The sequence below is a fragment of the Pan troglodytes genome, chromosome 7 (assembly GCF_028858775.2).
Source record: "Pan troglodytes isolate AG18354 chromosome 7, NHGRI_mPanTro3-v2.0_pri, whole genome shotgun sequence".
In the NCBI taxonomy this organism is placed as follows: domain Eukaryota; kingdom Metazoa; phylum Chordata; class Mammalia; order Primates; family Hominidae; genus Pan; species Pan troglodytes.
Window position 1 is genome coordinate 145781530 of NC_072405.2, and position 14161 is coordinate 145795690.

The 14161-nt window shown below is 36.3% G+C and overlaps 1 protein-coding gene across 12 annotated transcripts in view; it reads left to right on the forward strand.

The window, feature by feature from the left end:
- The window catches only part of KHDRBS3 (KH RNA binding domain containing, signal transduction associated 3), a 204065-nt gene that overhangs the window by 57220 nt on the left and 132684 nt on the right, over positions 1-14161 (forward strand). For all 12 annotated transcript variants that reach the window (XR_008536852.2, XR_008536856.2, XR_008536857.2 and 9 more), the window contains exon 2: positions 6515-6633. Coding sequence is in view for 6 of the 12 variants with exons in the window: in XM_024345282.3 (XP_024201050.1) it covers positions 6515-6633 (119 nt within the window). In the remaining 6 variants the exon portion in view is untranslated. The remainder of the gene's footprint in view (positions 1-6514; positions 6634-14161) is intronic.

A 14161-nucleotide genomic window follows, 5' to 3' on the forward strand; every position in this document is an offset into this window, starting at 1 on the left:
TAAATTTTGTGTTTTTTTAAATAACAGTTTAAAAAATAAAAGGTATGGGCTTGAAGTCAGATATATCTAGATTTGAATTCTGACTGTGCTATTAGCTCTCTAACCTTTGCAAACTTCTTAACCATTTCAGTCCTCAGGATCTCACTGTAAAATGCAGGCGGCAGATCATATATTTGTTAGCGTAAAGAGATAATTTAAGTCAAACGCACAGCCCTGTACTTCATGAGTCGTCATCAACAAAGTAATAATTATAATTTAATTACTGCTGGTATAAGTGACCCCTTAAATAATTTTCATCATTTTTCAATATTTTGCTGTGTAAATTTATGTATGGTGAGCTCAGATGGATATTTTTGTATGTAAAGGAGGTATTAGAAATTCCTTTTAAAGATTCCTTGTGGGGCTGGGCGCGGTGGCTCACGCCTGTAATCCCAGCACTTTGGGAGGCCGAGGCGGGCGGATCACGAGGTCAGGAGATTGAGACCATCCTGGCTAACACGGTGAAACCCCGTCTCTACTAAAAATACAAAAAATTAGCCAGGCGTGGTGGCGGGTGCCTGTGGTCCCAGCTACTGGGGAGGCTTAGGCAGGAGAATGACATGAACCCGGGAGGCGGAGCTTGCAGTGAGCCGAGATCGAGCCACTGCACTCCAGCCAGGGCGACAGAGCGAGACTCCGTCTTAAAAAAAAAAAAAAAAAAAAAAAGATTCCTTGTGTTTGCTAAAGATGAAGGGTTGGAGTTTTATTGTTGTCATTGTTGATTTTTTTTTTGTTTTTGCCTTATCAGGTCCTCTTTCCACCCTTCCTACTCTGCTCTGTGCCCAGAGGCTGATATGCATGGTACAAGACCTGTATCATAGATATATTTACCCTCTGGCTTTGAGCTGGGTTAAGAGCTATCCACTAGCGGTCAATAGCAGAAGCTTGGCAGGAGAGAGAAGTGAGCCCAAAGTGTATATTTGCTTTGGCCCTTCCTGCTGTGTCACCACAAATTAACTGCTTTCCTGTGTGCAGTCTGTAGCCCCATCAGGCTACCATATTAGTCTCTTTTTCTTTTCCTTTCCTGGCCCCCGCATGCCATTTTAGATGGGTAAAATATTCACGTGCTTAAGAGATTTAAAGCAGTGCAAAAAGAGATACAGTGAAAAGTATTTCTGTACCCTGTCTACTTTGTCCTCTCCATGCCAAATAGATAACTAGTTTCTTATACTGTCTTTTGTTGCTTAACCACAGGGATGTGTGTTCTGAGGAATGCATCCTTAGATGATTTTGTTGTTGTGGACCATGATAGATTGCACTTAAACACACCTGGATGGTGCAGCCTGCTTGCTGTACACATAGGCTAGGTGATATAGCCTGTTGCTGCTAGGCTACAAACCTAGACAGCATGTTGCAAAGCCAGAGTACATGTTACCATACTGAGTACTGTAGGCAGTTGTAACACAGTGGTAAGTATTTTGTGTATTTAAACATAGAAAAAGCACAACAAAAATACAGTGCAAAAGACAAAACATGGAATACTTGCATAGGACACTTACCATGAGTGGAGTTTGTGGAACTGGAAGTTGCTCTGGGTGAGTCAGTGGTTGAGTGGTGAGTGAATATGAAGGACTGGGTCATTACTGCACACTTTTATACATCTGGCAGCATGGAAGGTTTGTTTACACTATCATTGCCACAAACATGTAATGCTTTGTGCTGCAAGGTTACCACAGCTAAGCCATTACTAGGCAGTAGGAATTTTTCAGCTTCATTATAATCTTACAAGACCACTGTCATATATGTTGACTGTAATGTCACTACATGATGTAAAACTGTATATCAATAGGGAGATGTTTTCTGTGTGTATATAAGTAAACATTTGTTTCTTACATTGTGTGTGTGTGTGTGTGTGTGTGTGTGTGAGTAAACAGTGCATTTGGTACCGATCTTTGACTATCAGAACATGAAGTTTCCTCATTTTGTGCAGTAGCCACATGCTATTTTATTCCAGGGTGTGCTGTAGCCTACTTACCCAGCTCCTGTTGATAAGACATTTAGGTGGTTCCCAGTGCTTTGCTATTAAAGACAATGCGGTAGCGGATAATTTTGTGAGTAATATTCCACATCTATCTAAGTATATATGTAGGTTAAATTTCTAGAAATGAAGTTGCTAGAACAAAGGAAAAATAATCTGTGTTTGATTATATGAGAGAAATGAAGCTACTTTAAAAATTTTACATTACTAAAATTTTTATATTGGAAACTTATTTAAATGCAAAGATTATTTAGCTATTTTTAGAATATTAGTGGACTTTAGTATATCTGGTACCTTAAAAAGGAGGCCGTTGCTTAGGAAGTTCTGTACTAGACCAAAGCAAAACAAATGAACAAACAAAAAACAATACAGATATTATTACTGAAAACAAGAATTCTGCAGTGAGAGGTTTGGTGTACATGGTTTGAAAACATAGCATTTTAATCCCCTACATTATCTAAAACCTTAATCACACATTTGCTTATTATTTCTGAGCTAGGAGATGGTATTGGTACCTTAAGCTGTTTGGTACCAAATGTAATCTGGGGATTAGTGAAAGTCAAATCCCCTATGCATTCGTCCTTGAAAATCTGATTGGGTTTTCTCTATTGGTGGCCTCACTTTGCCACAGTTAACTAGAGGGTCACATCCATCTTGGTGGATCTCAAGCATCTTTCCTCCCTCGGGGAAGATGAGAGGGGTAGTAGCAGGGGTTTTTGAATATGCAACTCTCAGTTAGGGACAGGCATAAATCCTTGAGACAGCTGTCTCAAGATTTCGTAGATAATTTTGTGCAATTCTCCATTTTATGTATTTCTGGATTTCAAAAAAAAATTAAGCTACTTATAATGCTCATTCAAGTAGAAAATAAAAATTGTTGATTGAACAGCATCTGCTAAAAACAAGAAAAGTTTTAACCAGTTTTGAATTGTATATTGGAAGGCACAAGGGCCTGAGAAAAGTACAGCATTCATGATTTAAACCAGGTCTGTTTGACTCCCGCGATGGGGCTCAGGGCTCTTTGCATTGTTGTGTGGTGCTTTAGGCTTGTTAAATGCAAACCTATATGCTTCTGATATGGCATCAGGCTTAAAAAATTTAAAAAAAATCTTAAAATATTCCAACATCATTCAAAATTTAAGATAGAAACAGTGCATTCTAGCAACTTAAGATTTGTAGGATGCTGTGTATATGTAGAGAGGAAATTAGATATTTTATATAGATTTTCTTTCATTTTCCTTTTTAAAATAATAGATGATCTGAAACTAATATGTGATAAAATACGTAATTCCTAATTTTTAAAAGCTTACCTATATGATTTTCTTACGACAAAATGTTAAGTGACACTGACACAAGGAAGAACATGTGGAATTCTGAATTAATGGATTTAAATATTGTACATCTGGTGTGAGTTTTCAACAATTACTAAACTACTTTGTTTTTTGTTGTTGTTGTTGTTGTTTTTGAGACGGGGTCTTGCTCTGCCGCCCAGGGTGGAGGTGCAGTGGCAGGATCTCACCTCACTGCAAGCTCCGCCTCCCGGGTTCACGCCATTCTCCTGCCTCAGCCTCCCCAGTAGCTGGACTACAGGCGCCTGCCACCACGTCCAGCTAATTTTTTGTATTTTTTAGTAGAGACCTTGTTAGCCAGGATGGTCTCAATCTCCTGACCTCGTGATCCACCCGCCTCGGCCTCCCAAAGTACTGGGATTACAGGTGTGAGCCATCGCGCCTGGCCTAAACTACTTTGTCAATTGAAAAGAAGGCAGTTGAATCTATTTTGACACACATACACATACCATACAAAAAAAAATTTTAGGACGTTTCAGTGTACCTGATTTTGTTGAATCGTCTAACTATGCCAAAGGTATTTCTAATTATTGCATAAATAGATAATGAAAGGTGGGATTTATTTTCTTCTAATTAAAGCTGAAGTCATGAATTGTTATACCCGGAGCAGCTGATGTGAGACTTACTGCTCTTTCCTGAAGAAAACAAAACCAGTGTAGCTCATTGATACCATTGGTGCTACAATTTTCAAACTGTGTGTGTGTGTCAATTCTATTCATGGAAAATTTCTGAAAGAGTATATAAAAACAGTTGATTACAATTATTTCTGGAGTTGAAGTGATAGGAGAAACCTTAAAAAAATTTTATATCCTGTCATATTGTTTTAAATTTTTACCATGTTCATGTATCATTTTTATAGAAAAAATCAATAAAATTAAAGGTACTCTTCTATTTCTGTGTATATTTTTCCTTTACAGGTTCCACTTAAAATTAATTTTTCAGGATCAAAACATAGTGTAGTACAAGAAAGCAGACAAAATGACAAATTCATTTATTTGGTGACTTAGTCTTTATCTCTTCTTGGAAGCTTTGATTAGAAGCTGCAGATATAATTTGCTGTTTCCTTCTCTTAGCCATCCTTTCTTATCTTCAGTTTCTACCCTGCTTCCTTCCGTCTCCCCCATCTCATCACTCTTAATCCCTATTGTATAGTGTTTTCAGACACTTACCAATTCTTTGATGCCAGCTGTGTATCCAGTAATTCAATTCTGAAGCTAACTGCGGAGTTAGCATCAGGCCCCCTCCCCTCCGCACAGATCAAGGGCTTAATCCCACAAGACTGCTGACACTTCAGATGCCAGCCACAATGTAATGCTCAGGCTACCCAGATTTCTGCCTAACTACAAATTTGGAGGCTCCAGGATCCTTCCTCAGGTTTGGTAATTTGCTATAATGACTCACAGAACTCAGGAAAGCGCTTTGCTTACTGTTAGTGACCAAAGTTTCATCAAGGAGTGAGAGGCTCTGTCAGCATTTGTAAGTCACATGAGATCCTAAGGTTTTAGAACCAAATCGTTGGATATTCTAGTTCCCTTTTCTCATTTTAAACTTGAAGAACCTGCATCCTAACTGATATACTTTTTTCTAATTGCAAAGACAATTATTAGCAGATCTGAGACGAGAATCTAGAATTTTTATGTCCCATTTAGTGTCCTTTAAATTGTAATAATTCTTTGTTGCTCATTCAAAACCTTTGTTTAATAGACAATCATTTATTTCGAAATGGGAGGCTGCATATTATGATGGAGTGAAAGCTCCTCCGTGGTATTATGAAGCCCATTGGCTGTTTCAGTGGTGACAGAAGCCCCAGGCCCAAAGCCTCTAGCTTAAATAAATCTTTCATTTATCCCAAGATACTGTAAAAATCTTTCTTACTTGTTTTTCTGATATGACATAAAAATGGTGGGAGAGACTGCACAGGCACCTTGTCTTTGGAGCCAAACAAATCTGAGGGTAAATCTTAACCTTTGCCATTTATTGTGAAGTCACCTCTTTGAACTCCTCTTTGTCATCTGTCTTGAGGATTGAATTATGTCATGAATGTGAGGTATGTTGTTCAGGGATGGCACATATTAAATTCTTAAATGTTCCTAGCTTAACAAGCAAAATGGATAAATACGTGTATTCCTTTGTACAGCTGATGACGTCTTTGATACCTTCTCCAGGCTGTTCTTTATCCTTCTCTGAACCTGGGTGTCTATAGGTTGGTGCTTGGAGGTAACAGTACTCATTCATTCAGCATTCATGCAAGCACCTAATTTTGTATCTCTTGTGCAACCAAATACTGTGAGCCATAGGGTGGATGAAACTTTATGCTAAAATTTTCTAGGATCTGGAACTTGCTTAGTTTAAGATATTTAAGAGTGAATAAATAGATTTTTACCTAAGAGAAATTTATGTTACAGAGGGAGAGGTAGCACATTTTTTTTTTCCATCTAAGGGTAGCAGTAGAGTTGCACGTAAAGTGCTTTGTGAGTATCAAGGTGAGAGTGATTGATTCTTCCATTCTTGCCACCCCATTGAGGAAAGAAACACTTGCACAGAAAAGGAGATTTAATGTGGTTGAGTCTCGAAAGGAGATGAAGATGAAATCATCATAACAAGTAGAGCGAAGAGCATTAGTAAAGACATTAGCATATAGTTGATATGTGTCACATGCAAGGAGGGAAGATTTGACTGGGGAGGTGGGCTACTGGAAGGTTGTCTAGGGTGTTTAATGCCATCGTAGAATCAGTTCTTGGTTGTAGAAGCCTTGAAAAGCCAGGCAAGATTGATAACTAGGGATGTTCCAGCACTTTGTATCACTGAACTGTGAATACTTAATGGCTTTTCTTGTTTATTTGATCAGCCTTATCTAGTTATCCAGAAGACCTGAAGTAACTTATTTTTGTGTTGGTTATCTGGTCTGTTTTTCTCCTCTGTTGGTATGAGCAGTTGAGATTTGACTTTGTAGAGCCATGATACATGCATTTATTCCATTTATGAAGAATCATTGATGAAACCGGAAATGTACTTGAAAACATTTGCCTCAATTTAATAGTCCATACTTCAGTAGTAGTTGATTTCATGCCACTACAGAGCTAACCAGAACACCCAGCCCCTGCATTTCTGAGTCATACACTTCATGGTTATCTTTTTGCCTCCACAGAAATAGAAAAGTTTCAAAAAGGAGAAGGCAAGGATGAAGAAAAGTACATCGATGTGGTGATTAATAAGAACATGAAGCTGGGACAGAAAGTGTTAATTCCCGTAAAACAGTTCCCTAAGGTAAGACAGTGAGGTCTACACTGCAGGTATTTTAACCTGAATCAAAGGGGAGCAGATGTTTAATTTATATTCTGTTTGGTGTTTTTAGAGATGTTTTCTCTTAGCATCCCCCTACACACACTTTTAAAGTTAATTAAAAACTTAGTAAATTTAGTCATTCTATCTTTTCCCTTTAGTGTGAGTTACAGATTCCTGAAAATATATCCTTTTGAGTCAAACTAGCAGTGTGACTTTGGGAAGCCTCTTCAACTTCTTTCCACTTCAGTTTCCTCATTTGTAATATGAGGTTGGATGGTTTAAAATTAAATGAGATAATCTGTGTTAAATGCTTGGTACATAAAGGTTCAAAAATATCATTGTTTATGTTTTATTTAAATGCTATTTTTCTTTTGTCTTCTGAATGTTCATATACATGATTCTTGCATACTGTTGTGTGTATTAGTAGTTCATTTCTTTTTATTGATGAATAATAATCTGTTACCTGAATATATCATTGTTGTTTATCCATTTGTCTAGGCACTTTTAATTTTTTGGTTATTATAAATTAAATTTCTCTGAACACTTTTATACAAGTTGTTTCCTTTTCTTTTTCTTTTTTTAACGTTGTATTTTGTTTTAAGTTCTGGGATACATGTGCAGGACGTGCAGGTTTGTTACATAGGTAAATGTGTGCCGTGGTGGTTTGCCCCATCACCTAGGTATTAAGCCCCACATGCATTAGCTATTTATCCTGATGCTCTCCCTCCCCCTGCCCCCATGACAGGCCCCACTGTGTGTTGTTCCCCTCCCTGTGTCCGTGTGTTCTCATTGTTCAGCTCCCACTTATCAGTGAGAACATGCGGTGTTTGCTTTTCTGTTCCTGTGTTAGTCTGCTGAAGATAATAGCTTCCAGCTCCTTCCATGTCCCTGCAAAGGACATGATCTCATTCCTCTTTAGGGCTGCATAGTATTCCATAGTGTATATGTACCACATTTTCTTTATCCAGCCTGTCATTGATAGGGATTTGGGTTGATTCCATGTCTTTGCTATTTGTACAAGTTGTTTCATAACCAGATATGTTTGTTACTCTTTATTAAATATGCAGTATTGAAAATTGTTGTGTATTTAGTATTACAAGAAATTGTCATACTTTTTTCCAAAGCACTTATACCTTGTACCATTTCCACAAACAATGTGTGCAGGCTGTAGCTGCCTCATACCCTCATCAGTATTTGGTGCTGTCAGCCTTTTTTATTTTAGCCATTTTGATGGTATATTGGTATCTTCCTGTGGTATGAAGTTGCATTTACCTTATGATTGATCATTTTGTGCAATTTTTCATATCCTTATTGGCTATTCATGTATTTGAATCTTGAAATCTTTGCCAACCTCAAGGAAATGTTAGAGTTCTTTATAAGTTATACTCTTCTGTATTTTCTCTAAAAATGTTATTGTAGCTTTTACTTTTAGGTCTATGATATATCTCAAATGAATTTTTGTATATGGTATGAGATAGAGGCTCAAGTTCATCTTTTTTCCCATATGGTTATCTAGTTTTTCTTGCACTATTTGTTGAAAGATGTTTCCCTCCACTGATTGTTTTGGTGCCTTTGATGAGACAATCAGGTGAGCATGTAAGTGGGGGTATATTTCTAAGCTTTTAGTTCACTTATTTTAATCTATTTATGAATCCTTATGCCAGTACCACACTGTCTTGATTACTGTAGGCTTTTACATAGTGATACATGAGTTTAGGTAATGTAGTTCCTCCACCTTTGTCCTTCTTTTTCAGGATTACTTAGATACTTTAGATCCTTTACAATTACATATAAATATAAGAATTTCTTTGTTAATTACTACAAAACCATCTGCTGGGATTAGAATTGCAATTGCATTGCATCTGTTGAGCAATTTGTGGGAGATTTGACATCTTAACAATATTGAGTCTTCCCTTTAATTTCTGTCAACAGCGCTTTGTACTTTTTAAGATAGGAGTTTTGTATGTCTTTTGTTAAACTTATTCTTAAATATTTTGTGTTTTTGACACTATCGTAAATTGAATATTTTTAAATTTCTATTTTCCAGTTTTTTTTTCTAATATAAAATTTTGTATGTTAACCATGTCTCCTGCTACCTTGCTAAATTTAAATTCACTTATTCTAGTAAGTTGTTTTGTAGACTTCTTAGGATTTGTCATGCACATCATTATACCATTTGCTTAAATAGTTTACTTCTCCCTTTCCAGTTTCTATGCATCTTATTATTTTACTTGCATTATTTTGGCTAATATCTCCAGTGTAATGCTGAAGACAAATGAGGACAGTAGGAATTATTCCTGTTTCTAATCAAGGAGGAAAGCATGCAGTTATTTTAACATTAAGAACAATATTAGTTACAGGTTTTTTTGGTAGATTTCATTTGCTAGGTAGAGGAAGTTCCCTTCTGCTTCAGTTTTACTGAGAGTTCTGATCCTCAGTGGGTGGTAAATTTTTTTGAATGCTTTTTCTACATCTATTGAAATAAACACAATGTGTTTCTCTACGCTGTTTATATGGTAGATTTTAATGATTGATTTTTAAAACTAAAACCTTTGTATTCTTGGGTTAAACCCTACTTAATAGTGATATATTATCTGTTTTATATAGTGCTGGATTCAGTTGCATCTTATTTTAATGAGTGATACTGACTTATACTATTTTTTTTTTTTTTGAGACAGAGTCTCACTCTGTTGCCCAGGCTGTAGTGCAGTCACGCGACCTTGACTCACTGCAACCTCCATCTCCTGGGTTCAAGTGATTCTCATGCCCCAGTCTCCCGAGTAGCTGGGATTACAGACATGCACCACCATGCCTGGCTAACATTTGTATTTTTGGTAGAGATGAGCCTTCTCCATGTTGACCAGGCTGGCCTAATGTGATTTGCCCACCTCTGCCTCCCAAAGTGCTGGGATTACAGGCAGAAGCCACCACTCCCAGCCTGACCTGTACATTTTTTAAAATAATATTTTTGTCAGATTTTAGTGTTAGTGTTATGCTAGTTTCATAAAATGACTTGGGAAGTGTTTCTTTCCATTTTCTCAGAGAACATATATCAGATTGGTGTTACTTATTCCTAAATATTTGATAGATTCACCAGTGAAGCAATCTGGGCCTGGAGTTTGATAATGAATTCAGTATCTTTGGTATGACACTAGACAGATTTCCTATGACATCTTTTGTGAAAATTTGTTTTTAAAAGGATTTGTACATTTTATCATAATATTTCAGTTACTACTTCAATTATTTTTCTGATCGTTTCTCCTCTCATTCTTTTGAGATTTCAGTTACACATATTTCAGCCTTTTGTCACTCTCACAAAAGTTTCTGTGGCTCTGTTTTTTTTTTTTTTTTCCTGTCCTTCAGATTTTATAACTTTTACTGCTGTATCTTAAACTCATTGATTCCTTTCTGTCCTCATTTTGCTATTAACCCACCAAGTAATTTTTTTATATCAGGAATCGTAATTATCTGTTTCAGAATTTACATTTGAATCATATATACATGTATGTATGTAAAAATATTTTTTTCTCTCTTGGGATTTTCTATTTTTTAATTCATTGCAAGTGTTATTTTCCTCTCTGTCGCTGAGTACGGTTAAATAGGTCCTTGAACATCTCTGTCTACTAATTTCTAAGTCTTCTAAGTCTTGGCCATCTTAGATTTATTTTGCACTGGGAGTCTTTTATCTTGATGAAGAGCCATATTGCTTCAGCCCTTTGCATTTTGAGTAATTTTGGATTGTATGCTGGCTATTGTGAATGTACATTGTAGAAACCTTGGATTCTGTTACTTTCGCGGAAGAATTTTGATATTTTTGTTTTAGCAGCTAATTAACTTGGTTGGATTCAGGGTATAAACTGTGTCTGTTGGGTAAGAGTTCAAGTCTCAGTTCATTTCTTTCCTTAGTTTGGCTTTTTGCGTCTAATTTTTGTCACGTGATTCAGAGGCCAGCCAGAGATTTCAGAAGATTTTATACATAATATTTGGTTATCTGCAACTCTGACCGTCTTTTCTAGTATTCCCCCCTCATATTTCAGCACTATGGTTTTCTCAGTCTCTGCCACTAAGGCCAAAAGCTCTAAAATGAGTAAATTCACCCCAGGGTATTTCCTTTGCTGAAGTCATAACTTTCTTTCAGAATCCACCTGTTTTCGATCAGTCTTCAGTGCTTCAGATAGTTAACTTTTATATTTTGCTGTGAGTTTAGGAGTTTACAGTTGATATTTATAGGTGGGCAGCCTGTTAGGAATGTTCTCAGCCATACCTGCAGAACTCAGGGGAATATATGTGTCTTGTAAACAGAAAATTACGTTACGAACATTTCATAGACAGACTCGTTACTCAAACAAAACATGACTGGTGGAAACCTTTGTATATTGATTCTTTGTGCTCAATATGCTCTGTATACTTAATATGCAATAGATAGAAAGATGGCCAGATTATAGACCCTGTCTTTAAGTAGTTCATAGTCTAGTTGATGATGATTAACCTGAAACTAATACTTTGTTGTCTCCAAGTTTGTAAATGAAATAAAGTGCAGTCATGTGCTGCATAGTGATTTCAGTCAATGATGGACTGCATATATGATGGTGATCCCATAAGATTATAATACTGTATTTTTGCTGTATCTTTTCTATGTTTAGAAATATAAATATTTACCACTGTGTGACAATTGCTTATAGTGCTTAGTACAGTAGCATGAGGTACAGGTTTGTAGCCTAGGAACAATAGGCTATACCATATAGCCTAGGTATACAGTAGGATATGCCATCTAGGTTTGTGTAAGTGTACTCTTTGATGTTTGCACAATGAGGAAATCACCTGACAATGCATTTCTCGGAATGTGTTCACATCATTATTGACTCATAACATCAATAAAGTGTATGAAATAAAATCTCAAATATTGTTTTTCATTGTCAGCTTTGAGGTAAGGGAAGAAAAATTATAATATTTAAATTATAATTTTTAAATTATAATTTAAATTTTAAATTAAATTTTAAATTATAATTTCTGTGTTTGAGATTAGAGTCCATTTCAAGTACTTACAATGTCTGAAGTAGACCATTTAGAAGTTACTGCTTTCAGGATACTGAAAAACAATATTTCTGCTTAGCATAATGGAGCATACAGGCTTCAAGCCAGCCCTGTTTCAAGCTAATATAGCACTGCAATCAGTCCTAAGAAGAAGCTTTCATGCTTGTGTCAGTTAATAGAATGAACGGGAGGAAACGAAATAGCTGGAATAGCTGTGAGTAGAGAATAGTGTAGTGTGGAATTAATGCTGATGGTACACTTCCAGCTTCTGGGGCAAGAGAGAACTACTGTTTGTGAAACTCCATCTGATAAAGTGATTTCCATTAATTGAATAATTTCTCTTCTGTTAATGAACCATTTTCAACACTCTTTCAATGGCACAGCATTGGACACATGAATCATTTAGTGTTCAGACCTTAATGTATATTCACTCTCTTGAGTTATGTATCTGAGCTTGTAAAGGGTGAAATTCTAAATGCTGTTTTATGATTTTTTTAGAAGTTTTTTTTAGAAGCTATGGAAATTGTTCTCCATGGGTTTTTTTTTTTGCAGGTAAACCTTAACCTCTGGTGCTGATCAGCGCCAGCTTGGAACATGGTCAATATAAACCCCAAATCAACATTGGAACAAGGTACCCTGTCTTTGAGGACCTACAGATACATTATGGTTTAGGGTTTACATTTTTTTTTTATTCACTGGTTCATCCGTCAGTGGATCCGGCTCTGTCTATACCTAGCATTTATTAAGAGTCTTCTCTGAGCCAGACATTGTTCTGGGAAAATCGAAGTGGTTAAGTCATGGTCTTTGGGCTAAAAAACTGCCAGTTTTTTTGGTGAATGCAGATGAATAAGTTAATATTAATAATACAGGTTGCCCCGAAAGAACAAAGAAGAGGATCCTGGTGATAGGCTCAGAGAAGGCTGCTCTAAGGAGGTTGTCTCTAAAGAGTCTGGCTGGCTGGGATCAGAAGTGAGATAGTGAAATTGAAGGGTGGTGACAGAGGAGCACTATATTGAAGCACAGAAGGCATTTGGGGAATTACAAGCCATTTAATTTGACTAGACAGATTTTTATAGAAGACATAAATGAAGTTGTAAGGGAGCAGAATGTGGGTGGCATTGGCCAAAGGTCCTGCAAAGTTAAAGTAGAGAATGACATTTGAACTGTTTTAGACGATGAGGCTTCTCCAGGTGCTTAATGATGGCAAACTATTTCAGGAGAGGGAATGCCACATGCATAGTCATGCTGGAGTGAAAGAATGCTTAGGGACCATTTTAAAAAGTGAGTTGTAATATGACATTAAATACGTTATATCTCTATGCATAATGCTCTGTTTTAAGTGTCTGTGCTATAATATTAAGTGAAAAAAGAAAAGTCAAGATACAGAAAATCCAGAATCCAAGTTGGGGAATTATTTGAAAAAGCGAACCAGAATCTTAATAGCAGTTGTTTTCTGGAGTATAGGTTTTCGTGATATTTTTCTACTTCACACGTTTCTGTACATGAATGTTTTAATAACTTAGTGTAACCTTTATTAATATAAAAACATTTTCCATTTTTTGGGAAAAATGTGCCTGAGGTTTTTACTCAGGAAGTATTTTTGTACTGTGATTGTGATTCTCAAGGTTTAGTGTGCTATGTTAAGTCTATAAGTTTAAATTAGGTTTATTAAATTTATTAATTTGATAATTGTTCTTTTAGCCTCTAAGCATTCTCATCTGTGTACATACTATCTGCAGTAACTTTGTCTTAACCAGCAAAAGTTTCTTCTGTTAAAAGTTTTTCTAGAATCTGAATGTTGGGAATGTGATATATTTGTTCTCTTCATATAAATGGTTAGGTCAAGGGTCTTTGAGAGATAAAACATGTCTGTTCCTGGTGTTTCAGGGAAACTTTCTTTTTTGAAGTGGGCTTGCATTTTTTCCTTGTAGTATGTCATAGACAATTTAAAACCCTTTAAATTACTACTTGGTAGAAGCCTATTCCATGGAAAACATCATGGATTTACAGATTTCCTAGGATAGTGAATATTTTACAGTCATAGAGATATGTTAAATGTTGCCATTTTTGTTGCTCCTGTTTGATTTTCAGAGACATAATATTTTTTCAGATAATTTATGTGAAAATGATTTTTGATGTTCATGTGGTAATTTACCTCTAGAAATAAAGTGATAATGTACATGTAGGCTAGTTTTTTGTATCCACAGTGCCAAAATTAATTTGGTTGTCTTAGACCTTTGTGGTGCTATAGCAAAACACTGAGACTGGGTCATTTATAAAGAACAGAAATTTATTTCTTACATTTCTGGAGGCTAGGAAATCTAAGATCAAGCCACCTGCATTTGGTGTGTGGTGGGGGCCCTCTTGCTGCCTCCTCGCATAGTAGTATGCGGAAGAGCAAAAAGAGCCTCAGCTAATTAATTACCTTAGCCCTTTTAAAAGGCTTGAATCCATTCATAGGGGCAGAGTCCTCATG